At 40.6% G+C, this 25320-nt stretch overlaps 1 protein-coding gene across 2 annotated transcripts in view; it reads left to right on the top strand.

Annotated features, from left to right (window-relative positions):
• The window catches only part of iqca1 (IQ motif containing with AAA domain 1), a 155043-nt gene that overhangs the window by 63677 nt on the left and 66046 nt on the right, over positions 1-25320 (top strand). For both annotated transcript variants that reach the window (XM_072578749.1, XM_072578748.1), the window contains exons 9-10: positions 11010-11085; positions 20085-20191. In XM_072578749.1, the coding sequence (XP_072434850.1) occupies positions 11010-11085; positions 20085-20191 (183 nt within the window). The remainder of the gene's footprint in view (positions 1-11009; positions 11086-20084; positions 20192-25320) is intronic.

Raw genomic sequence — 25320 nt, 5'->3', positions numbered from 1 at the left:
ATTGTGTGCAATTTTGGTCTCCTTCCTCTTAGAAGGATGTTGTGAAATTTGAAAGGGTTCAGAAAAGATTTCCAAGAACCTTGCCAGTATTGGAGGATTTGAGCTATAGGGAGAGGCTGAATAGGGTGGGGCTGTTTTCCCTGGAGCTTTGGAGGCTAAAGGATGACCTTAAAAGAGGTTTATAGAATCATGAGGGGCATGGATAGGGCAAAGATACAAGGTCCCTTCCCTGGGGTGGAGGAGTCCAAAACTATAGGGTATAGGTTTGATGTGAGAGGGGAAATATTTAAAAGGGATCTAAGGGGCACCATTTTCGTGCAGATGGAGATGCGTGTATGGAAGAAGCTGCCAGAGGAAGTGGTGGAGGCTAGTACAATAACAACATTTAAAAGGCAATTGGATGGATATATGAATAGGAAGGGTTTAGAGGAATATGGGTCATATGCTGACAAGTGGGTCTAGATTAATTTAGAATATCTGGTCGGTATGGACGAGTTAGACCGAAAGGTCTGCTTCTGTGCTGTACACCTCTATGACTGTATCCAAAGATGTGCATGGTAACTTGTGAGTGGATACAGAAGATGTGAGCAATGTTCAATATGAGTATTTTGCATTTGTCTTCACAAAGGAAAGAGATGATGCAGAAACACTGTTGGAAATTGCCAGAAAAATTCAGCAGGTCTGGCAGCAGCTGCAGAGAGAAAGCAGAGTTAAAGTTTCAGGTCCAGTGACCCATCTTCAGAATTGGCCAGTTTTCTCTCCGCAGATGCTGCCAGACCTCTCTGATTTTACAGCAATTATGGTCAGTGGATTTTTTTTAATGGAATGTGGCTTCCACAGGTGTTCCACAATACTCAGTTCAGCATGCTGAGTATCTGTCACAAAATTGTTGGCAAGCAAAAGGCCTTGCCATCGGTAACTGGCCACTAGTCCACAGATCAGTCAGCTACTTGGTGCTGGCTGAATCTCCACTTGTACACATCCTTGGCTTCAGCTCATCAACACCTCCTCCTAATACTTCTTGAACCAGCACCTCTACAAACAGTGCTTACAGTCAGTGTTAGATTACTTGCTTTCAAAAACTTGAATTTTGCGAATTATTTAGTCCATAATCAGAAACACAGGAAAAGAAAAATGCATGGTCTTTTCAAAACAAGAAACTGGACTAAGGCATTCAGCCCCTTGTGCCTGCTTTGCCGATCATGGCTAGTCAAACTGTAACCTCAACTCAATATTCCCACCTAACCCCAACAACCTCTCACCTCGTTGCCCACCAGAATCCCTCTACTTCAGCCTCAAAAGCACTCAAGTCTCTTCCTCCATTACTTTCCCAGGAAGAGAACTCCAGAGACTCATCTTGGGGTTAGAGGCTTACTTTGCTCAACTCTCAAAACCCTCAAGAAGGAAAGCAATCACTTTATCTGTCTCCTAATTTTCCAACCCAAAATGACCCCTCATTATAGAAAGAAAGGTATCTTGCTATCTGTCTCACTAACTTGTTTTGACATTGCAAAGATTTATCCATAACTCCAGGTGATTTTTTAGGTCATTTATATTATCTTGTCGGGATTTGCTATGAGGTCTGCCTAGGGGAAGAGACTGGTTGTGACAGGACTGGGAGATTCTGTCCTGCTAATCCAAGGCTGGTTTAAAAACAATTAACACCTTCAACATTTTCATAAATCCAAATCTTGGTAAGACTTGTCAGAGCCCATCCCTAGTATTGCTTTGTGAAACCGGTTGCAACAAATTCTTAATGAACCACTGATATTATCTACAAATGGAGAGATATACTTTGAATTTTGTGTTTCCATTATTTAAATATCATTGAAATAATAGAACAAGCGCTCAACTATACTTCCATCCCTGTTCCAGTTCTTGCACAAAAAATGTGCTCGAGACAAAGCTACTGGCAAATGAAATGAATTCAGGCAGAGGTGGAAACGTTGTCCATAAAGGAAAATAAATCGCCACAAAAAGAAAAGTTCGGGCATTTTACTGAGTCCTGTTTCATGTAAAGTGAATAAGTCCTTTTGTTGTTTTTCATTAACCCACATAGATTTGTTTACTTTTAAATCCAGATGTGAAATATTTATAGCAATGCCTCCAGTTGGAAAATTAAAGCAGTGTTTGTAATCTGGTTTATAAATCATGATTTCCATTTCAGACAAATATTTTAGTTTGGGATGTGGTAATGTTCCCATGGCAGCAACATTAAATGCTCCTTTATGAGATTTATGCCAAGATATCTACTTATGAACAACGCCGACCCATCATGCTCTTTAAATAAAACAGGTTGCCCAAGGCAAGATTTGTTACAAGTAGGTAACATTGTGATTCGTTGGTCTAGATTGTGCTGGAAAATTAATGAATGTTCAATTTTATTAATGCACAAATCAGATAGTAAGTTCTGACAAAACAAAATGTACATGGTGTGAGGTGCAAATTGTATAACTTGCAGACAGATACTCGCAATTTCACTGTTTGTGTATATTGCTAAACTTCACCTCTGAATGTTGGCGATGGTACTTCATGGCCTAAAGACATTTTTAATGACTTGGCAAGTGTTTATGCAATGCCAATTATCATTTCTGATGTTTAAAGTGAATTGCAAATTTTCATTCTTACATGTAGTCAATTCTTAAAAAAATTAAAGGAAGAATTGATTTTTTTCTTCACCTTACTGCCTACTTTTCTCGCTCTCTCAATCCAATCTTTCTTTCCTTCTCTTTTTTTGTCTCTCTACCTGATCCTGCTTCATGATCATTTCTATGGTGCTTTCCCAGTTCTTTAATTTCATTGCTGAAGGTAATAGACAATGGGTTCTGTCAATTTCCAAAATGCTGGATGTCTTGGTACTTTTGCTATGCCATAATCAGTTTCAGCAAAAAATAAATTTCAAGGTCAGGAGTCAATGAAGATGCCTTACTCGCAATGTATAATGTCGCACGATTTTAGCTAAAACAGCCCTATTACTTTGCCTTAAAAAACATCTGACAAACACAACAGTGCTACCAGCAGGAATGTTTTCTGATGTTTAGCTCTCTTTCCCCTCCTGGTGATCTCCATATGCAATGCAACGTCTGAATGAGAGAGTAGGCACAGAGTCTGTTCCTCATACTCTGCTAATGTACCTGTGCAATTAGCAAGGAGTAAGTGGGCAATTGTATCACTGTTTGAGAAAGTGGTTGAATTATGTTCAGTGTTTTTTTCCCTCATTAGTCAACTGAATCCGATAGATTACAGGCATTATGTTTTGCCACCGTGGTCCATTGCCAGAACGTTATTTTTATTGTGAATGTTTTAAGGGAACTAAGCTGCATTTTTCCATAAAGTTGTTGTTTGATCTCATTTCACAGACAGCTAGGTCTGGAATTTCCACAAAGGCACTTGCATTCTGCTACTGTTAGTTTGCTATAAGGGCTCTAAAATTCTAGAGGAATGCTAGGTCCTGGATATTGTATATGAAGTGCACAACATATTCTTTGATAATTCTGTCATGGAGGAATTGGACCGGAAGGTCTGTTTCTGTGCTGTATATCTCTATGATACTATGACTCTATATGTCCTTTGCACCCTTCGATGGGGCCAATCATCCAAGCTCTCCCATCACACACACTGTCCATCAGTTTGGATTACACAGCCTCCATTTCTTCAAGTTCTGACTTGAAGACCCACCAATCAGCACCACACAAATCGAGCCATGCTTGGACTTCATGATTACTGGCCAATCAGATTTACTGGTCACTCTCCATAGTGAGTATTCCTCTCCAATTAATGCCCTGCAGAGCATAAAACAGTTTTGGACAGCCAACTTTATGGTGGGTGGCTTCTAGACTGACCTTTTGTTCAGGACAAGGAGTACAGCACCCTATAAAGTCATGTATGGCCAGTCCATTTTCACTGTCTTGCTAGGAGTTAGCCCCTTTGAAGTAAATTTAAATGATAAAAGCGTGATAATATGAACAAAATTGATATGCTTTAACAATAGTACTCACCTTCACTGCAAGGTGGAAATTGTCATGTGTGAATGTGGTCATGTGTTGAAAGAGACCAAAGTCTGGGAAAAAGAGAACCCAGTGAGTACACAGCTAGCTTTTAGTAATGGAAATAAATTGGGATTGGCTGTACCTGTGCTTTTGTACATAAGAAGTGTTGTTAAGCTTCAAAATTGTATCTGCAGTGTGTGCATAAACATTTAGGTTGTATCATATCTGATAACATGTTGGTGATGGCCTTTGCATGCTATGAATGGCAAAGTATGTACATTATGAAATCCATGACATCAAGCAACTTGTGATGTTGATTTGAGACCACTCAACTCAATGCTCCTGTTAACATTTCCTCTAATCGAGAATAGATCAATGCATGTGCAGCAACAAGAAGGACCCCATCAGCACTCTTTAAAGTGATCATCATCCACTAGCTCCTGGTTAATTTTTGTCCAGGCTTCAAATCTACTTGTTTATAGAACATAGAACATAGAAAAGTACAGCACGACTGGCCCATTGGCCCACAATGTTGTGACATGGATTAATCCTAATGTAAGATAAAAGAACCTAACCTATGAACCCCTCAATTCACTGCTGTCCATGTGCATGTTCAGCATTCACTTAAATGTCCCTAATTGTATTAAATACAATTAAAGCCTGGAGGATAATGTGGCAAGATGAGGGTAACTTACAAAAAAACCTCTCCTTATATACTCCTACAGTGGGAGCATGGGGTTTTCAGCCAGAGCAGACAGATGCTGAATTCAAAACCTGGAGGTCCAGAGGTGTCTCTTGCTTAGGGGACCTGTTTGATGGGGAGGTTATGATGTCTTTTGATAAGCTGCACCAAACGTTTGGACAGCCTAATAGATACCTTTTTCGGTATTTCCAAATACGAGATTATATACAGAAGTAGACCACATTATTAGACAGTCCCTACAAATCGGATAGGGAGAGAAGAGTACTATGGCCAATGGGTCCATCCTCATTACATAATAAGGTATTGAAAGACATGGAACGACTGTTTAAAATATGGAACCAGGAATTGGGGTGAGAACTCCCTTCAGAAATGTGGGAGGACATCTGGGAAAATGCCAGAAAGATCTCTATTTGTAATAGAACTCAAGCTATTCAATTAAAGATACTCCACAGGGCTCATATAGTACAGGAATGGCTGGCAAAATTTGGGTTGGAACATCCCCAATGCGTCCTCAATGTAAAATAGAAATGGGCACTCTCACGCACTGTTTATGGACATGTCACAAGATCCACAAATACTGGGACAGAGTAGCAAATGCTCTGACAGAAATCTTGGGAATGGAGATTGGATTGGATCCAGAATCTCTTCTCCTGGGCTTTTCAAATCTGCCCTCCCTGGATGTGCATGGGAGGAAATTATTCTCCATTCTCTCTTTTTGTGCAAGAAAACTATCTTTAGTAATTAGGGAGCTGAGGGCCCACCAGGACCTTTGAATTGGCATAGGTTAATCATGGAATATATCCCCCTTGACTTCCTCACAAACATGGTGCACTAAAAAACTGAATTATTCTATAAAATATGACAGCCGTTTTTAAACTATACAGACGCAAATATTTTGGCCATATTGTCAAGGGCTTTTGTCTAGCTGTGGTAGTGGTTCTGGCTGGTTCGGGCCTCCTGGGGGAGGAATCCCACATAAATATGGGTTTTATTATGATTTGATGTTAATCCATTTTGCATACATATTTAATTATTATGTTATTTCTTATTAGTGGGGGGCATGGTGGCACAGTGGTTAGCACTGCTGCCTCACAGCGCCAGAGACCTGGGTTCAATTCCCGCCTCAAGTGACTGACTGTGTGGAGTTTGCACATTCTCCCCGTGTCTGCGTGGGTTTCCTCCGGGTGCTCCGGTTTCCTCCCACAGTCCAAAAATGTGCAGGTCAGGTGAATTGGCCATGCTAAATTTCCTGTAGTATTAGGTAAGGGGTAAATGTAGGGGTATGGGTGGGTTGCGCTTCGGCGGGTCGGTGTGGAATGTTGGGCCGGAGGGCCTGTTTCCACACTGTAAGTAATCTAATCTAATGTAAGATATTTTATGCTTTGGTTGTTTGTAGGATATATATATATATTTAATTGTCTATTAGTGTTTATATTTGTTTGTATTACTTTGTAATATTGTAAAAAATGTTTTAAAAATCTCTTTTTTCTTTCAATAAAAATATCAATTAAAAAAATGTCCCTAAAGACTCTGCTTCCACCACAACCACTGGTAACGCATTCCATTCATTCACAACTCTCTGTGTAAAGAACCTACCGCTGACGTCTCCTCTATACCTTTCTCCTAATATCTTAAAACTATGACCCCTTGTGCCAGTCAATCCTGCCTTGGGGGAAAGTCTCTAGCTATTGACTCTAACCAAGTGTCTCATTACCTTGTATACCTCGATCAGGTCACCTCTCTTCCTCCTTGTCTCCAGAGAGAAAAGTCCGAGCTCTTCATAAGACAAGCCCTCCAGTCCAGGCAGCATCCTGGTAAACCTTCATTGCACCCTCTCCAAAGCCTCTGCATCTTTCCTATAGTAGGGAGACCAGAACTGGACACAATATTCCAAGTGTGGTCTCACTATGGACTGTTAGAGCTGTAGCAAAGCCTCGTGGCTCTTAAACTCAATCCCCCTGTTAATGAAAGCCAAAACACAATATGCTTTCTTAACAATTCTATCCACTTGGGTGGCAACTTTGAGGGATTTATGTACTTGCACACCCAGATCCCTCTGTTCCTCCACACTGCCAAGAATCCTGCCTTTAATCCTATATTCAGCATTCAAGTTCCACCATCCAAATGCATCACTTGGCATTTATCCAGGTTGAACTCCATCTGCCATTTCTCAGCCCAGCTCTGAATCCTATCTATGTTGCGCTGCAGCCTGCAATAGCCCTCGATACTATCAATGGTACCTCCAACCTTTGTGTCATCTGAAAATTTACAAATCCATCCCTCAACCTCCTCATCCAAGTCATCTATAAAAGCTACAAAGAGCAGAGGCCCAAGAAAGAGTCCTGCGGGACCCCACTTAACACCAACCTTCAGGCAGAATACTTTCCATCTACAACCACTCTTTGCCTTCTGTCAGCCAACCAATTCTGAATCCAGACAGCCAAATCTCCCTGGATCCCATACCTTCTGACTTTATGATTAAACCTACCATGGGGAACCTTATCAAATGCTGCATCCATTGCTCAACCTTTGTTGACCTGTCTTGTCACCTCTGCAAAGAACTCAATTAGATTAGTTAGGCATGACCTACCCTTCACAAAGCCATGCTGACTGCCTTTAATCACGCTATGCTTTTCCAAATAGTCATAAATCCTATCCCTCAGAATTCTTTCCAAAACCTTGCTAACCACAGACTTAAGACTGACTGGTCTGTAATTGCCAGGGATTTTTCTCTTACTTTTCTTGAAGAAAGGAACAACATTTGCCTCCTTCCAATCCTCTGGTATGACTCCCATGGATAGTGAGGAAGCAAAGATCTTTGCCAGCGACTTAGCAACCTCCTTTCTTGCTTCCCAGCACAGCCTGGGATAATTCTGGTCTGGCCCAGGTGACTTATAAATCTTAATGTGTGCCAAAATTTCCAGTACATCATCAATCTTGATCTGTTCAAGCTGTATCCCAGCTCCTCAAAGTTCTCTTTCACAACAAGGTCCCTTTCCTTAGTGAAAATCGAAGCAAAAAAATCATTTAGGGCTTCCCCTATCTGCACGCACAAGTTCCCTACGCTATTCCTGATTGGCCCTACCTTCTCCCTGATCATTCTCTTATCTCATGTATGAACAAAATGCCTTTGGGTTCTCCCTAATCCTTCCTGCCAAGCCTCCTCGTGCTCCCTCCTGGCTCTCCTCAGTCCATTTCTGAGCTCCTTTCTAACAAGCCTGTAATCCTCTAAAGTTGTGCTCGATCCTTGTTTCCTCCACCTTACGGAAGCTGCCTTCTCCCTTTTGATGAAAAGCTCCTCTGTTCTCATCATCCAAGGCTCCTTAATCTTACCCCTTCTTACCTGTTTCAGAGGGACAAATTCGTGCATCACTAGCAACAACTGCTCCTTAGACAGCTTCCACAAGTCTGTTGTGCCCTTTCTGTGCAACAATTGCTCCCAATCTATACTTCCCAATTCCAGTCTGATAATGTCATAATTTCCTTTTCCCCAATTAAATATCTTCCCATGGTAACGGCTCCTTTCCCTGTCCAAGGCTATGGTAAATGTGAGGCAATTGTGGTCACCCACCGTGAGATCTGACACCTGTCCTGGCTCATTGCCGGGCACCAAATCCAAAATGTCCTCTCCCCTTGTCAGTCTGTCTACATACTGAGTAAGGAAACCCTCCTGAACACATCTGACAAAAACGGCTAAATCCAAACTACCTGCACTAAGGAGATTCCAGTTGATATTGGGAAAGTTGAAGTCACCCATCAAAACAATCCTGCTACAGCTACATTTTTGCATAATCTGCCGACCTATCAGTTCTTCAATCTCTCTACTGCTATTAGAGGGTCTGTAGAAAACCCCCAATCAGGTGGCTGCTCTCTTGCTGTTCCTAACTTCCACCTATACTGACTCAGTAGACAAACCTTCCTCAACAACCTTTGTTTCTGTACCTGTGATGCACTCTCTGATTAGCAATGCTCCACCCCCTCCTCTTTTTCCACCCTCCCTATTCTTTTTAAACGTTCTAAACCCTGTAGCTGTCAACTATCACCATTGTTCCATATTGGAACTAAAACATCCAGCCTCAGTGTGACCACTGGTAGGGAATCATGCAGATTGTTGCCAGGTATTATGGTCGTAGTGATATCTTTAATCTGCAGTTGTCCGCTGGGCTAACTACATTCAGGTCATTGCAGCAATCAGAAACTAAGCAACAAGGGTTATCTGGTGGCCACATAACTGATTCTGATATGTAGTCCATGCACATGTGTAACATATGCATGCACATTGTTATGTCCCCAGCTGATGGTAACACTGGGCAGTCAGATTCCATTGTGGAAACTGGCTTGTTTAGACCAAAGCTTTATTTTTATGTTTGTTTACCATGACGATCAGTTTCTTGTGGATATGTTCATGCACTTTTTACAAACAAATTGTAAAAGTTTATGACACAATTATTTTTTTAAAATGACACAATTGAGAGCCATTGAAATGATATTTCTATAAACAGTAAAAAGAATTCTTCCATTTTCTCTCAGCAACACCCTTACCTGTACTCCAATCACAGTGATGAGCCACTCTAAACCTTTTCTTTCTGGATAATTAGTTTCTGGATACATTTCTGTACACTCTGTGCTATTTTCTTAAATGTGTCTCCTGGAGACCCTATAAACAAACTGGCAGCTCACCTTACCTATTCATGAACTTGGGTGTCTATACTCAAGCCTTCAACAGGCTTGTAGGATGTATTTCTCTCTGATATGTTCATAGCCTTCTGCTTCTGGATTTTTATTCTCACAGCCATCTAAGCATCTCAGGACTTGTTCCAGCTGTGACTGCTTGGAGACTGTGAATAGCATCCCTTTGCTGTTATAGATCTCTTTGCTCTGGATGGAGCTGTTTCTTCATGCAAATGGGAATATTTGCAATGTCTCCAATCTGACACAGCACAAAGTGCCCAGATATCCTAATTTTAATTTGGGGTAGTGAGTGCATGGATGAGTTAGTGGAAGCCATGCCCACCCCCTCTGGAAACCATGCCAAGGTATCGACTGAGCTACGGGTTCAGAAACATGCTATATAAAAAGCCTGTCACTGTGATCCAGAAGAAATAAATTGTAAAAATGTTGCCTCTAGTATGATAACGATAGGATTACTGTACTAACAACCTATCATAATAACTCTTAGACTCATTGCCAACAACCATTTATAGAAATTGAAAACAGTCACAGCAGACTTCTAAAGAAGTGAAGTAACTTGAGAATTTAAATATCCTGACAGCTTCCAATGAGTCTCTTTGCTTTTTTGATGTACGACTATGACTATTTTTAACATTCAATTTCCAACACTGGTTTGAGGTTACTATGAAGGTCTCTCCTTCTCCACCTCTTTCCTCGTCTGAGGTGTGGTGGCACTTAGGTTAAATCACCACCAGTCGCATCTCTCTAATGGGAGAGCAGCCCCTCTGGTCTGCTAAGACACAACACAACAACACTTTTAACAATCCCAAAGACCATGTGATGTCTCCCATATGGGTCCCTGGAACTTTCCCAAAGACACACTTGGACCAATCTAAAATGTTGCTCAATCTCTCCAAATAATTCTGCTGGCTAAAATCCATCAGTGATATTTTGTACATTGTATTGGTAGAACGTGTATCTGATTGAACATGTACAGCACTTGGACTTGGATATAAAAACTGCAATTTCCACTCCCCTAGTGAAAATGATGTGTCTTGCCTTCAGAAACTGGACAATCTAAATCAGGACTCTGGTGCCATTCTGGTTGCATTGCAAACCTCACCAGAATAATACATGGGAGTTATATAGTATAATTGTTCAACCCTGATATAGCAAATGGGAGATCAAATCACTGATAAACAAATTCACGGTTCTGTAAGATTGCACTGTTTTGCTTAAGAATCTGGAAACAAAGGAAGTTCTGCACATTGAGAATAAAAGTTTGTTTCAAGCAAAAACGCTATATAAAATCTTTGGATTTTATCCTTCAGTTTGTTAAGTTAAATTTCTCCTTTAGATTTTTTTTACTTTGCACTCAGTTGTACAAAAATGTAGGTCATTTTATTTGAAGTTGTCGAGCAATCAGCACATTGAGTCTGGTTCCATGTTCCACTTGAAATCTTACAATATTGCAATTTCAGCTTTATGGTGAACTGTTTTGAAAACCAAAACAATAAAAGACACAGCTTGCTTTAGACTTCCGAAGCAGGAAATCAAAAATCAAAAACGTAAAATAAGCCTTGACTTGTGTAATGTGACCCTGGCAAAATTCAAAAACACGTAATCATGTTTTTATTTTCACATAGGAGGAAGAGGATGGTTGGAAAATAGCAGAGAGTCATTTCCTCCCCACAATCAAAGAAGGTCAAAACACATTCGAAGGTGGGGAATGTGATGATTTGATAGTCACATTTAAGTATGTCACTAACATGTTTTGGACAGTGATATTATGAAGTGATTTCTGAAAAATGGAAGAAAAACAAGGGTATTATTGAAGTTACCAGTTTAAGCATGGTTCTATTTGGGAATATAGTTGTTTATTACACCATAAATGTGTGCCTGAGACCTGTTATTAGCAATTCTGCACCATCGGGGATCTTCACCTGTCTTTGTGACCAGGTGTACAGGAAGTGTCATTTGCTGCTCCAGATCGTTTGGCTTTTCCAAACTTGAGAGACAACTGTGGAGCATCAGGGAGCAAGAGACTTTTCTGCATTGCACACTATATCTCTGAGATGGTGAGGGGTTACAATAAAAGGTGGGTGGACATTCAGAGAAGGAAGTAAAGGCTGGTGGTACAGAAGTCTTGCTTGTGTACACCACTGTTCAACAGGCACTCAGCATTAGAGGCTGCGAAGTGATGATAGCCTAAAGGAGTACTATAGCACTAATGCCCAAGGGACTGGAGAGGAGAGAACAGCAAAATGTAGACATACAGTTTTCAAAGGAGAATCTATTGTTGAGGCAATTCTGCCACTGTCATTGTATGATGTGTTCATAGAATCCCTACAGCGTCGAAGCAGGCCATTTGGCCCATTAAGTTCACATCGACCCTCTGAACAGCATCCACCCCCCCACCTATCCCTATAACCCTGGATTCCACATAGCCAATCCACCTAGCCTGCACACCCGTGGACACTGTGAGAAATTTAGCATGACCAATCCTTTGAACGTGCACATCTTTGGACCATGGGTGGAAACCAGAGCACCCGGAAGACTCCCACAGAGACTTGGAGAGAGTGTGTAAACTCCACACAGACAGTCACCTGAAGGTGGAATCAACCCAGGCTCCCTGGTGCTGTGAGGCAGCAGTGCTAACCACTGAGCCACTGTGCCACCACTGTGTTGCCTCCTTGTTGCCAGGGAAAAGGAGAACACAGACAGCATGCAGAATATTCTACGGGGGAGGATGGGATTGTTTCAGAAGTTGTGGTACACACTAATATTAACAATATAAAGAGGGCCATTATTGAGTTCCAAAGGTCAGTTCCAGGGAGGAAACTGAGAGTGGGACCTCAAACACAATAATATCTGGAATTAACCCCCACCCCAACCCTGTGCTTGTTTGGGATGGGAAACAAATATTGACCTAGCCAATAATGCACATAAACTGTGAAAGAATGAGCATTGGTGAGTAATGGTGGGTTAAGAGTTTATGAAAATGTGGTTGCATGGGAGGAGAATCACCAGCAAGGGCTGGAGGAGGGTGGGGGCTAGTGTTCAGCAAAGAGTGGAATGCTGATCAGAGGGTCAGTGTGGACTGAGTGGGCCGAATCGCTTGTTTCCACACTGTGGGGATTCTATGATTATAGTGTGTTGACAGTGGGGTACCTAAATTACCCAACTGTTGTTTGGAATAATATTTGACTAAAGGGTAAAGAAGAGGAGTAATTTCTGAAATATGTTATCAGTATTTTCATGAAAGAAGTGTTCTGAAATGAGGGATAGAATGGTGTGCCCTCTCCTGTAGCTGGTGAAATTGGTGGCAGGGATATTTAATCAGGTGGGCAAAAGTGAGGACTGCAGTTGCTGGAAATGAGAGTCTACATTAGAGTAGTGCTGGAAAAGCACAGCTGGTCTGACAACCTCCAAGGAACAGGAAAATCGACGTTTTGGACAAAAGCCCTTCGTCAGGAATGAAGGCAGGGAGCCCCCAGGTAATACTCTAATGTATTTAATCAGGTGTCAGAGTGGTGGATATGTTGCCTATAAATGTTATCCTGCCAGTTTGATGCCCTTAGCTGGTGATTAATGCTGAACAATCCTCAAACTTTGCTCGTGGCTCCCCCACCTCACACCACTACTCGCCTGTGTCTGTTTTCCTGCTTGATTTAAGGCCTTATATGGGTGTGATACCAGCAGTGCCAGCATTGTTCCCAGTGGACAATACTTCCTCATATACTTGTCTAGCTTTCCTTCAAATGAATCAATATTATTCTCTTCAACTACTCCTCGTGGAGCGAATTCCAAATTCTTATGATTCTTAGGATGTCAAGTTCCTTCTGAATTCCAAATGAATTTCTTATCGACTATCCTATATTAATAGCCTCCAGCTGCAAGTTGAAATATTGCACAAAGTTTCACTGACCCTCCCATAGGTTCTGCTGACAGGACCAAATGCAGGTCTGAGCCAACATTAATAAGTGTGTGAAGATGATGAAAATTTTACCAATCGTGGTGAACTATGAGGATTCTGATACGTATGTGTCTCCTGTAGGCTTCCCTTGGGATTGAGGATCTCTTGCCTCCACTCTAGCTTGAGTTCTGGAATGGTTGATAAGATCAATCTGTGATTGGCAGACTCTGCCATGTGGACAATAGACAATAGACAATAGGTGCAGGAATAGGCCATTCTGCCCTTCGAGCCTGCACCACCATTCATTATGATCATGGCTGATCATCCTCAATCAGTGTCCTGTTCCTGCCTTATCTCCATAACCCTTGATTCCAGTATCCTTGAGAGCTCTATCCAACTCTTTCTTAAACGAATCCAGAGACTGGGTCTCCACTGCCTTTTGGGGCAGAGCATTCCAAACAGCCACCTGGGGTCTGGCTGGTAAATGAAAAGTTGGAAGATGGGTTGTTTGGAGGGCTGTACTTCAACTTCACCTCTGCACATTGCTAACAAATTATTTCAAACTGTTTGGTGACTTCCCAAGTGACATTGGGATCTTGATCAACTGGGCAGTGAATTGAAAATGGTAGATGGAGTTTAATTTAGATAAATATGAGGTGTTGCATTTGCGTAAGACTAACCAGGACAGGACTGACACAGTTAGTGGTTAGGCCTATAGACATGACCCATGACTTTCATGAAAAATACTGATCAACACATCTCAGTCTTAAAATCACCAATCCTAAGGAAAAGACACCTACCATTAACCCTATCTATACCCCTCATTATTTTATAAACTTCTATAAGGACAACTCTCAACCTCCTACACTCTGGTGAAAAAAAGTCCCAGCCTATCAAGCCTTTCTTTATAACTCAAACCTTCCATATCCAGCAACATCCTGGTAAATATCTTCTGAACCCTCTCCAGCTTGATAATATCCCTTTTATAACTGGGTGACTAGAACATTGAAAAGCTTTCCCATGAAAAGCAGCATAAATAGGCCAATGTGTTAACCCAAAGACAGTGAAATGAAATCAGAGAACGTGTTTACAAATGAGATGCTTGTATAAGCAAAACGCAGTTTCAGCCATGCCTTAAAAAGATGAATTATACAGAATCTCAAAGCGACAGCAAATTTAACAGATGGCAAAACAAAAACCTCTGATTGTACAGCAAGTTTCATAAACAGTGGATGTCTCCAAACAGTTAATCACTTTTGAAATGTATGAACAGTTATACCATAAAAAAGCAACTGATTTACACACAAGTAATTCCCACAAACAGCAATTAATAACGATTGGATAATCTCTTTTTTGGGCATTGTGGCAAATATTGGACAGAATACCAGGTTGAACTCCCTTGCTTTTCTTTGAAAGATGTTATGTTGATCTGAAAGACATGACAGCGTCAGGTTAACTCCTCAATCAAATGACAGGACATCCAACAATGCAGAGCTTCCTCAGTGCTGCAGTGTACTGTCAGTCTAGATTTGTCTTCCAGTTTCTCAAATTCAAAGACAGGAGTTTGTCAAGGGACTATTGCTGACACTGTGTAAGGGAGTTCAGAGTGTGCATCACCAAGGGCCATATCCAGCACCTCAAAAAGAATGTTGGAGTTGAAGTGTGGTTACAAGTTTCTTGCAAGGGCTTGAGTAGTACATACACTTGATGCAAGTAAAGAAGGAAATTTAAAATATAAAATTTTGAGCAAATTACACCTGAAATGTTGGGTAACTTTGAGTATTTGAGAGGACATCAATATGGGTTGAAGAACAGAAAAGAGGAAAAGTACAGTCATTCTTCACACTGGAAGACAGTGGGGGTGCTCCCCAAGCTTTAATTCTAGCTACATTGCCTTTTTGATGTAAATTAATTGATTAGCTACTCAAATACAGAATAAAATTTCAAAATTTGGCAATGATATTGAACTTGCAGGTATGACACATATTGAGGATGACGCCAATCAATAAAATAGCAATATGTGAGTAGAATGGACAGAAAAAAGGAGGAACAGAATTTAATGCAATGAAGTGTGAGATGGTGCATTTTGGAAGAAGGCATGAGGAGAGGTGAGGTTGGCACAAATCTAAAGAGTGTGCAGTTGTTTGTGCATTATTTCTGAATGTGGCAATGCAGAGAAAGTAGGAGCAGGAGTAGGCCATTCAGCTTGCTATGTGTTTCAATATGGTCTTGGCTGATTATCTAACTCTGTGCCCTGTTCCTGCTTTCTCCCCATACCCTTTGATCTCTTTATCCCTGGGAACTATATCTAACTCCTTCATGAAAGCATTCAATGTTTTGTCCTGAACTGCATTTTGTAGCAGAGAATTCCCCAGGCTCACCAATCTCTGGGTGAAGTAACTTCTCTTCATCTCAGTCCTAAATGGCCTACCCTCATGTTAAACTGTAACTCCTGGTTCATGACTCCCTAGTCGGGGAGAACATCTTCCTATCGAGTCCTGTCAGAATTTTACAGGTTTCTGTGGGATTCTTTTTCATTCTTTTCAACTTTTATAAACTGAATATAGTCCTAACTGATTAGGCTCTCTTCATATATTAGTTCTGTCATTCTAGGAATTGGTCTGTTAACCCTTCGCTGCATTCCCTCCATAGTAGAACACAATACACCAGGTATGGTCTCACCAAGGTCCTGTATAATTGCAGCAAGACATCCCTGCTCTTGCACTTGAATCCTCTCACTTTGAAGGCTAACGTACCATTTGCTCTACACAGCGAGAGAGTAGAACATAGAACAGTACAACACAGTACAGGCCCTTTGGTCCTTGATGTTGTGCTGACCTTTTATCCTACTCTAAGATCAAACTAACCTACATATCTTTCATTTTACTATCATCCATGTGCCTTTCAAAGAGTTGTTTAAATGTCTCTAATGTATCTGACTCTACTACCACCGTTGGCAATGTATTCCACGTACCCAACACTCTCTGTGTAAAGAACTAACCTTTGAAATCTCCCCTAAATCTTCCTCCAGTCACCTTAAAATTGTGCCCCCTTGTGATAGTATTTCTGCCCTGGGAGCAAGTCTCTGACTATTCACCCTATCTATGCCTCTCATCATCTTGTACACCTTTATCAAGTCACTTCTCACCCTTCTTTGCTTCAGTGAGAAAAGCCTTAGCTCCCTCAACATTTCTTCATAAGACATGCCCTTCAGTTCAGGCAGAATCCTGGTAAATCTCCTCTGCATCCTCTCTAAAGCTTCCACATCCTTCCTATAATGAGACAACGAGAACTGAACACAATATTCCAAGTGTGGTCTGACCAGGCTCTGTAAAGATACAGTAAAACCTTGCAGCTCTTAAACTCAATCCTCCTGCAAATGAAAGCCAACACAGCATATGCTTTCTTAACAACCCTATCAACTTGGGTAGTGACTTTGAGAGATCTATGGACCATGGACCCCAAGATTCCTGTTTTCTTCCACACTGCCAAGAATCCTGCCTTTAACCTTGCATTCTGTATTCAAATTCCACCTTCCAAAATGAATCACTTCACACTTTTCCAAGTTGAACTCCATCTGCCACTTATCAGCTCAGTTCTGTATCCTGTCAATGTCCTGTTGCAATCTACAACAGCCCTCCACACTATCCATCACTCCACTAACCTTCATGTCATTGGCAAACATACTAACCCACCTTCTACTTCCTCATCCAAGTCATTTATAAAAATCACGAAGAGCAGAGGTCCCAGAACAGATCTCTAAGAAACACCACTGGTCACTGAGTTCCGGGCTGAATACTTTCCATCTACTATCACCCTCTGTCTTCTGTTGGCCAGTCAAATCTGTATCCAGATACCAAATCTCCCTGCATCCCATGCCTCCTTCCTTTCTGAATAAGCCGACCATGGGGAACCTTATCAAACACCTTACTAAAATGCATATACACTACATCCACTGCTCTGCCTTCATTGATGTGTTTTGTCACATCCTCAAAAAGGTCAATAAGGCTTGTGAGGCATGACCTGCCCCTCACAAAGGCATAGCAGAAGATTTGGGTTCTTGAGTTTTATGAATAGTCATATTATGCACAATTTTACAAACCTCATGAGAGCAAGAACGGGGGCATGTTTCATGGCAAAATAGCATGGACCCAATTTAGACATTCTTTCCAACCTCTCCCTCCTAACAACCGTTGCTTTTTCCAGTTGTGGCCAGTACAGTTGATTAGTGACAGACTAAATGGAGAGGATGAAGGGCTAAGCATAATTAATGAGCCAGTGGAACAGACTTTAGCAGATATCTGCAAACTCACCCCCAGGGGCACATTTAAAGCATGGATTATTGGATAGTCACGAACTGCAATAAGCCAAGAATTAGTCAGCAGAGTTGGAGGGTATATGGCAGGTTTATGAGTGTGTCTGCAGCATGTGTCATCAACCAAGGCATCAGGACCAGTGTTGTGTTTCTGCAGGGGGTACAACCAAAGACAGTTTCTACTCCTGGAAAGGCCAGATAGTATGGTCACAGATACCATGGTTATTCCCTGCAAAGATATTGGAGTATAGAGATGAAGGAGTTTCACTGTAATTATGTATGGCCTTGATGACCCTGCATCTTGGGTATGTGTATAGTTTTGGTCTCTTGTCTTAGAGGATGGCAATACAGGTTTAGTAGTCAGGTTTCTGGGATGAGGCAGTCATTCCATAAGAAGATATTGGGTAGACCAGGCTTGTATTCCTGAGCATTCAGGAGAATGAGAGGTAGTTCCCCATTGAACCATGCTAAGCCTTGAATGACAAAGCAGACTTGAAGGTCAAGTTGCTTACTCCTGATCCTTTTTCTTATATTCTTATGTCTTTATTTTATCAGGCTTGCTGTAAACTGGAATGTGAAGTTGGCCTTTTCTATGTGGTGGACAGATGATATTGTTGGTTGCCATGAACTGGAAGCTCATTCACATGCTTTTGCATTGGCGTATATTGATTTGTTCAAGGAAATTTACATGAATCCCCAGAATATCATAGATAAGCAAGAGATCTTAGTTGTACATTTCAAAAAGCATATTGGTTTGCATATGTAATACCAATGATGATGTAGAGGTGCCAGTGTTGGACTGCGGTGGACAGTTCAGGAGTCACCAGGTTATAGACCAACAGGTTTATTTGAAATCACAAGCTCTTGGAGCACTGCTCGTTCGTCAGGAAACTTGTGATTTCAGATAAACCTGTTGGACTATAATCTGGTGTCCTATAATACTGTACTGATGAACTTAACTTGCAGTTAGGCACCAGAGACATTGGAAGTTTACTGCACTCTAAGGTGTATATAGGGATCCTCTATAGTTCAGTTCATGTATTTTCACTTGAAGTTTATTTGATGATTTTACAAATAGTACAGCCGCTTTGCTGGAACAAAACAATATTCTCTTCCTTGATTTTGTAAACATAACTAAATGATCTAGTCTACAGATTACTTTATATTCTTCAGCCTTCTGAGGCATCCAATTCAATTCATTCTAGTGAAGTCATATTGCTAACTATTCTTTTCAGCTACTTGACAATGTTATTGACAGAGTAATTTAGGTGGGCCTGAGAAATAAAAATGCCAGTAAAATCTTATGCGTCAAGGATTTCTGTTTCCTAGAATAGCGTAAATACTCTTGCAACTGGTATCCTGTCTTTTATTCAGAGGAAAGTGGGAGAGGACCATAATAAGATTGTGCAGGAACCCTTATGACATTGTGAATGGATGGCACACATCCTAATTACCAAGAGGTTAATTCACCTTGCTTCCTGATGTTATTTTTCAAATATCTGGAGCAAAACAATGTGTCACTTCCACTACTCCCACCAAGATTCTAATTGCATTTTAGGTTCTTTTTTACTTTTTTAACACATATGTATACATTTTTAAAAATTTGACTATACCCATTTGAGAAACAGATATTGGCTAGCTGTGTTTACTGGCTCAAATACATAGAATGCTGAGGAAACCCAGCAGGTTTGGCAGTATCTGTAGAGTTACATTTCCTTTTAGCTCCAGATACTGGACTCGAAACATTAACTCTGGGTTTTCTCAACAGATGCTGCCAGACCTGCTGAGTTTCTTCAGCATCCTGTGTGTTTGTTTCAGATTACCAGAATTCACAGTATTTGATTTTATTTGAATAGACTGGCTCTCCATTTGTCCTGTGATGATATTGAGACTTTTTTAACTTCTCAAATCATTATTTTATGATTCCTGTCTTTCAGGTAAACTAACTGTAGATTTTATTGTATAAATTGATGTGAAGAAAAGACACTTAGATAAGCACCTGAATAGGAAAGGTTTGAAGGTATATGGGCCATGAGCAGCTAGGTGGGACTAGTTTAGTTTGGGATTATGTTTGGCATGGACTGGTTGTCTGTTCCCGTGTTGTATGACTATGATTATTTATATCGGACCAACTAGGGAACTTGCTACAAAACAACTGCCAACATTGCTGGCTTATCAACTACCCGACAGGGTGCGGCTAGAATAGGCTAAGTTATCTGCCTTTGATATTTTCCTTCTCTCTGTGGTGAATACAGACCTCCTTAAACACAGAGCCTTTTACACCTTCAGTCTACAATGCTGCAGTAAATGCTCGATCTAACTTGCTATACAATATGCATTAACAAAAAATGCTCTTTCTTTTTTTATCTCGTTTCCTGTTTCTGCCTTGGGGGAAGAAACAAACAAGAGCCAATAGTAGCATTTGTTAAACTGTTGACCATCTGCTCTGTCAATAAAGTCTCAACTTCTTTTCCTCTTCTTGTGCTGCAGTGACGTGGAAGAACCGAAAGGAGGACACAAACTTTTCCCAGAAGTACGTTGCTGAACTCATCAAGGAAGAGAAACGCAAAGAGGTGGAGGAGGAAATCAGAGTGCAGGTATTGAAGGTGTAATCCAAAAACAAAACAATCTTGAATTGTGGCAGTGGTGCTCAAGGTCACAAACACAACAAGCTCTAGAAAAAGTGTATAGATGGCCTTAGAATTTCCTCCTCTCTATATCGACAGCATAAATCAAGATCAACTGTATTGTTTTCCACTCTACCTCATTCTTTCCTATTAGACTGTTCAGCACTTAACCTCCATCAATCATCTCTACCTCCTACAATCCAGTTTTTAAAATCTCCAACTTTTGACACACAGTCCCTGGCTCTTCATCCACTCTATATTCCCTCATGTTTTTTTCCAATCTTGACGTGGCTTTTTTTTCTCTCAAAGCAGTCAAGAAATTTCCTGACATCCGAACCCAAGTCAGGAGACACTGCTGGAGTTTCTGTCTGAGGGTGGTAGGTACATGGTGGAGTCAGGCCTGGTGACCCGAGAAGCAGTGCACATTACAGGGACGGGCCTTGTGTGGGGGAATGTATCTCAGTGCAGGTACAAAAGCAACACCTGTAAGGAATTCCTGCCATGAGAAAGAGACAGCAATCAATAATAATCAATATTGTGATGGTTATCCAAATGGTAGCTGATATTAGAAGAATGTTTTCCAGAGGATTACATAGTTTATGCTATTCATTGTATTCACGTTGTAAAGAAGGATTACATTCTACAATACTAATGCTGGAAGCACTTCACAAGGTACTGTTATCACTCTGATAGGAAGAGTCCATTGGCAATCAAGCCTCACTAATCCATGAATTTTAATGAAATGGTTTAGCAAATCACCCAAAATAAAGTTATAGAATTGTAAGAGTCATACAGCGTAGAAGCAGACTCTTTGGTCCAACTCTTCCATGCTGACCAGACATTCCATTCTGACTTAGTCCCATTTGTCAGCGTTTAGTCCATGTCCCTCTAAACCCTTCTCATTCATATACCCATTCGGACACTTTTGTCTAAATATCTCAAATATTTTGTGGGTATTTGCCTCTACCAGTTTAACAGGCATTAAGTTCTGGAATCCCACCAGCCTCTGAGTGAAAAAAATTTTCCTCACCTTCCCTCTAAACCTCTTGCCCCTTATCTTAAGTCTATGACCCCTGGTCATTGATCCCTCCTCAAAGGGGAAACATTTCCTTCCTGTCTATCCTGTGTGTGCCATCACAATTTTATATGTCTCAATCATGTCCTTCCCTCAGTCTTCTCTGCTCCAAGGAAAATAGCTCCAGTCCAGCCAATCTCTCTTAACAACTAAAACTCTCAGCCCAAGCAACATCCTGTGAAACCTCCTCTGCATCCTCTCTAATATAATCACATTTCTCCTATAGTGTGGATTCCAGAGCTGGACACAATACTCTGTCTGTGGCCCAAATATCATTTTGTACAGTTTCAACAGAATGTTGTTGCGTTGAAATGTTAAATTTGTCTTTCTTTTGTTTTCTACAGCATTATACAATGTCCATCAGGCTTCTCTAATAAATTTGAATAACTGCCATTACAAGCAAGACTTTTTATTTATGAAAGTGGCAAAACAAAAGAAAATGAGAACTAAACCACTATTCAGAATTCAAATATTTCCCATTAATCCCATATGTACATAATCATGCACAGACAAAACAATGCAATACCATCTGCAGAGACGTTACAAATTTGAAAAGAAATTGGCCAAAAGAGTAAAAGGATCCCTTTTGATAAAGGTATGAATTCAGAAGGTGGCATGAGTTAACTTCTCGTAGATCTTTAGGCTCCCTGTTTATAAAATCAAATTCGTGACAGTAACAGATCTTCAGGTTAGATTTCAGATTCACGTGGGAAACAGTTCGGTCCTGATGTTTGAAACTTTTTCAGGCTTTCAGACTACTTCATTGAGAGAGCTTTTAGCTAGTTTTGCTTTAAGATTTGTCTTTTACTGACAGAGAGAGAGAGAGAGAGAGAGAGAGAGAGAGCTGCTTTCTGCTGCTATCCTGATCAACAAATGTTCATGTCTAAGCTGTAAAGCACAATGCAGCCTCAGTCCAAAGGCCATTGATAGGCCACAAAAATCACTGATTCTTGGAACAGCTATGGGTTGGGACAGCACACTGATAATGAAGCACCAGTACTCCCAGGACCTTCACAAAACTTAAAGATTTAATCAAATTACTCAAAGTTCTCAGTGCTCCTGTGTGATGAACTTAGGTTCATGGAAAACTTGGACCAGAGTTCTATACTTAACAACAGGCTTAACAACAATTATACTTAACAACAATTTATTACAATTAATACATTTTAATTACAGGCAAACAAAATAAGAATTATCAACTTATAACTTTCTAACTTAAATTCTACTCCTTCTTAAACCTCTACATAAACGTGCAAACATTGACAAATTAAAACGTCAATGTTATGGGTGGAGAATAAAAGATATTTGGGGAACACAGTTAAATAGCATCAGTACACAGGATTGCTTCATCTGTGTCTTTCTGATCTCCTATCAATTTCATCCCAAATCTACTCGGTTCTTCACTGAATATATAATGCAGCTGGCACATTAAATGTCCAATCTCTCAGTCATTGATTAGAGGCGGCATCTTTTATATGGTGAGCGAGAGTAGCCAGCTATCTTCCAATTCTTTGTTACTTTTCTGCAGAGATAAAGAATGCCACTTTTTTTATTTTTTAAGTCTTTGCTGCTGTATTGATCACATACAGGTTGTCCATTTGCCCAGGAGCCAATCAAAGCGTTGTTGTCACGCAGAACATTCCTGGCTCACACAGCTGGTCCTGATTGAAAAACCAATCAACAGCCTGACTCTTGGCAAAGCTGCCTTGAACACACACCATTATCACTAATTAGTTCAACAATCCTCCCCAACTGCTTCAACAGAGCAGCAGTGTTGTTGCAATTCATAATGAGTTCCCTTAGCTTATTTTAAAGCTGCAACATCGCCTTCCATACTCTGTTTGGTTTAAATCCGTTTCCTTTTCCAATTTTGGTCCATAATCTAAAAGTAAAGCAAATTAACAAAATGTGGTCTTTATAAGAATCATTCAGTGTATCTCCTATCTCTCTCAAATGTTCCACTGAACTGTTCTCTTAAAATCCTCAGTGTTACATGAATCATAGCAACTTCCAGGGTGCTGTGCAGGAACGTCATGGTGTGGTCATTCACCAACTTCTCATTCAAGAAATGGATGGATGTGGTGTTTATATAGGTGTTAACTTGAAGATTCAGTGGTCTTTTTACAGTAGCAATAGTCTTGTTCAGTTTCATGCCTTTTTCGCAAAACCCTTGATTCCCTTGCTGATTAAGAAACTGTCTGACTCAGCCTTGAAAATACTTAATGACCCAAGCCTCAACCGCCTTCTGCAGTCAAGAATACCAGAGGATTTACAACCTTCTAAGAAAGAAATCCGTCCTCATCTCTGTTAAATGTGTGACCCCTTAGTTTGAGATTATGCCGTCTCCAGTTCTAGACTCTCCCACAAGGGGAATGAACTTTTCTGCATCTACCCTGTCAAGTCCTCTAAGAATCTTGTATGGTTCAGTAAGGTGACCTCAAATTCTTCTACATTCCAATGAATAAGCCCTATCTACTCAACCTCTTCTCATAAGACAGTTCCTCCATTTCTGGTATTAGCTTAGTGAAACTTCACTGGACTGCCTCTCATGTCAGAATATCATTCCCTAGAGAAGGGACTCAAAGCTGTCAGTTGTGGTCTGAATAATACCTTGTATAGTTTTAACAAAACCTCCCTAATTTTAAAATCTATTCCCTTTGAAATAAAGGCCAACATTTCATTTGCCTCCCCTATTACCTGCTGAACGTGGATGCTAGCCTTTTTGTGATTCATGGCAAAAAGTCCTAAATTCTTCTATTCTGTAGCATTCTGCAGTCTTTCTCCATTTAAATAATATTCAGTTCCTCTATTCCTGCCAAAGTGCATAACTTCATATGTTTCCAAATTATTTTCCATCTGCCAAGCTTTTGCCGACTCTCTAACCTGTCTGTGTCTCCCTGCAGACTCTTTCTGCCATCCTTCCCACCTATTTTTGTGTCTTCCGTCATCTGGGCTTCTGTGCATTCATATACCTCTTCAGAGTCACTAATATATATTGTAAGCAATTGTGGCCCAGCATGAATCCCTGTGGCACACCACTAGTTACAAGTTAGACGGGTTACACTTAATATAGAGGGGCACCAATGTCCTGGGCAGAAGATTTGCTAAAGCACTTTGGGAGGGTTTAAATTAGTTTGGCAGGGAATGGGAACCAGAGCTACAGATCAAAGAAGAGGGTAGTTATTGATTGGGCAGAAATAGAATGCAGAGAGCCTATCAGGAAGGCTACACAGTTGATGGAACAAAAGGATGGGCTAAAGTGTGTCTGCTTCAGTGCAAGGAGTGTCAGGAATAAGAGTGAAGAACTTAGAGCAAGGATCAGTATTTGGAACTACGATGCTGTGGCTTTAACGAAAACACAGGTTCTGAAATGTCTGGGTTTATCTACTTGAAGAAGCTTTTAAGTTTTTTTAAAAAAAAACTTGTAAGATGAAAGGATAGTGACCAGATCTACCAGCTCAGCTTTTCTCTGTTTGTTATGGTTTGGTTTTAGCAAGCAGTCAGTTTTTGAGGCTGCTGGTGAAAGAAACAGCTCCATGCTAGTTCTCCCTCTGTCTCTCATCTCTCCTGTAACAACCTGTGTTTGATGTTACCTATCTTTGCCAACGGGGTCTTTATGAGGCTGTTGCAAGTATTTGCAGCAGCGTCATTAAGTTACGATAGAGTTTTAAATAGTTAACTTATTCTATGTTCTCTTTTGTTTGTGTTTCATTTGGTAATAATGCGAATAAATTCTGTTTTGTTTAAAACTAAGCGGTTGGGCCAGCTGCATCACTCCTGGAATATCCACTTTACACCTGCTTAAAACATCTCGAAAAGTTAGGGTCTGGCCTACCTTCTTGAAATTTTTTGAAAGGATCTGGCCTAGTCCAGATTCCTTTGGTTGTATGTTGTTTATGGCAATGTGCAGCATGATCCAGGTATGAGAAAACATTGGCTTGCAAATACAAGAATAAAATATGTTGTTGCTCTACGTAAAGATTTTGTTCAAAGATAATGACATGAGGCTTCTCCTATCATGTTA

Source organism: Chiloscyllium punctatum, chromosome 10 (genome assembly GCF_047496795.1).
Source record: "Chiloscyllium punctatum isolate Juve2018m chromosome 10, sChiPun1.3, whole genome shotgun sequence".
In the NCBI taxonomy this organism is placed as follows: Eukaryota; Metazoa; Chordata; class Chondrichthyes; order Orectolobiformes; family Hemiscylliidae; genus Chiloscyllium; species Chiloscyllium punctatum.
Note: the sequence above shows the minus strand (reverse complement) of the source record. Positions and strands in the feature narration are given on the sequence as shown.